Source organism: Condylura cristata, unplaced genomic scaffold (genome assembly GCF_000260355.1).
Source record: "Condylura cristata isolate star-nosed mole 26May11 unplaced genomic scaffold, ConCri1.0 scaffold00025, whole genome shotgun sequence".
Lineage (NCBI taxonomy): Eukaryota > Metazoa > Chordata > Mammalia > Eulipotyphla > Talpidae > Condylura > Condylura cristata.
In genome coordinates, this window is record NW_004567126.1 from 31,405,115 (window position 1) to 31,406,982 (window position 1,868).

General features: G+C 67.1%; 1 protein-coding gene across 1 annotated transcript in view; it reads right to left on the reverse strand.

Moving 5' to 3' along the window:
* Positions 1 to 716: 716 nt before the first annotated feature.
* Positions 717 to 1,868, reverse strand: part of CERS4 (ceramide synthase 4) — a 10,962-nt gene continuing 9,810 nt past the window's right edge. The window contains exons 9-10 of the mRNA XM_012729449.1: positions 1,375 to 1,673; positions 717 to 1,263 (exon numbers count right to left, since the gene is read on the reverse strand). Coding sequence (XP_012584903.1) covers positions 1,090 to 1,263; positions 1,375 to 1,673 — 473 coding nt within the window. The 3' untranslated portion in view covers positions 717 to 1,089. The remainder of the gene's footprint in view (positions 1,264 to 1,374; positions 1,674 to 1,868) is intronic.

Consider the following 1,868-nt stretch of genomic DNA (forward strand, 5'->3'; position numbering starts at 1 on the left):
CTGTCCCTGCCCAGTGTCCTGGCATCTCGGCCCGCTGCCGTTCCTGCCCACCGTGCACCACCCTGCTCTCCGCCAGGCTCACTCCCGGGCCGGCTCCTCTCCAGCCGCTGCTCCCAGTGCCTCCGCCTGCCTCGGCACCTTGTCTGGAAGAGCTACCTTGCCTGCCCTCTTCCTCTGGGCACAAGGTCCTTGCTGACCCTCCCACGTGGCCGCGGCCTGGCCCATCCTCGCTTCTGACCCTGCTTTCTGCCTCCTCGCTGCTGCTCCTCAGGCTGCTGCCCTGTCGCCCTGCTTTCTTCTCTCTGACACCCCCACCCCGTGTCCTTTGTTATCTCGTCTAAGTCTCTCCTCTCTGGTACCCCCAGGTGTGCAGGCTGGTAGCTGTGGTGTGGGACACTGCTCATCTGATCGCATGAGGGGCCCTTCTGCAGCTCCTGAAGAAGCCGTGACCTCAGCCGGGTTGACCCTGGGAAGGTGCAGGCCCCGTCACTGTCTCAGGGCGGGGCCTGCTGGCCTTCCCCGGGGAAGGGGCTCCTGCCCCCTCCACCCTCTGCTTGGCCTCTGCCTGTGTGACCTTGGGCGAAGGACACCATCTGCCTGCTGCTAGCGCCTTCTGTCAGCTGCAAGGTGAGTGGGTGGGTGGGGCCGAGGAGGGGAGGGGGTGGGTGTGAGGGGGGGGTTGGGACTCGGGCCTGTTTGGTCCCCTGGGGTGGGTGCAGGCCTCGGGGTGGCAGTGATGCACTGAGGGTCTCTGGGGATGGGCAAGTTGCTGCTGCAGGACACAAACTCTCAGGCAGAGGATCTGGCTCCATTTGTTTTATTGGGCCCTTTCAGCCTGGGGTTCCTCAGGCCCCAGGCTGGAGCCAGGATGCAGTTGTTGGGTGATGGCATCTTGCTGTGGGCCCCATTCTTCCAGTCCCTAGGGGAAGGAGAACGGGCAGAGGGCAGGAGACAGATCATGAGCCCTCCCCCCCTCCTGGGGGGGCTTCCCTGTCTCTGCAGGGCTGGCGCGAGGCCACCAGTCCAGCTGCACTGCCCCTTCCGGCTGCCAGACGCCGCTGGCCGCTCCTCAGGCCCTGTCCTTATAGGTCACATGGCTGGCGCGTGCCCGTTGGCCAGCCGCCCCACAGCCCGGCTCCGAGGGCCATTGGGGGTTTCCTTGAGCCCGTGGGCTGCCCCGTTCTTCAGCTGTGGGCTCTCCGTGGCTGTCTCCCCATCGCTGGAGTCCGGCTCGTCCACATCGCTTCGCACGTCCTTCTCCATCTGAGAGCAGGGTGGGGGGCAGAGTTCAGTGGGAGGGGGAAGGCGTCGGGTGGGTGCAGCTGGGGCCGCGGGGGGACAGGCCAGCTGGCGCCCCGCCCCACTCGGCCCTACCTGGCCCTGGCCCGTGAAGCTGCAGAGCATGCGCAGGATGAGGTATGACCAGAACACGTGCAGCGCCTGCAGCAGCATCAGGAGCGCGTTGAAGAAGTAATAGGCAAAGAAGGGGGGCGCCTGGATGACGGTGATGGACTCGTGGAGCGTGGTGTAGAGGATCCTAGGCGGCGGGAGGGAGGGAGGGCGGGCTCGCGGGGCTCCACCTTTCCCCCTGCTCGAGCCTGCGAGGGCTCCCGCCCTACCTGCTCGCTCCCCACGCCGGGGTGTGCTGGTGGAAGGCAGGAGCTTGCACACTGCTGCTCACGACCATGAGCCCCCAGGGGCCCCTCAGATCCCAGCACCCCTGCCCCCCGCAGGCGACCCACTCACGCCCGTGCAGCTGGAGAGCGCTCCTGGGCCACCCCCGCCTGGGCATCTCCCCTCGCTGGCCCTGCACACAGTTCTCGGCCCTGCTCTGGCTACAAGGTCCCCTCCAGAACACAGCCCTGCCC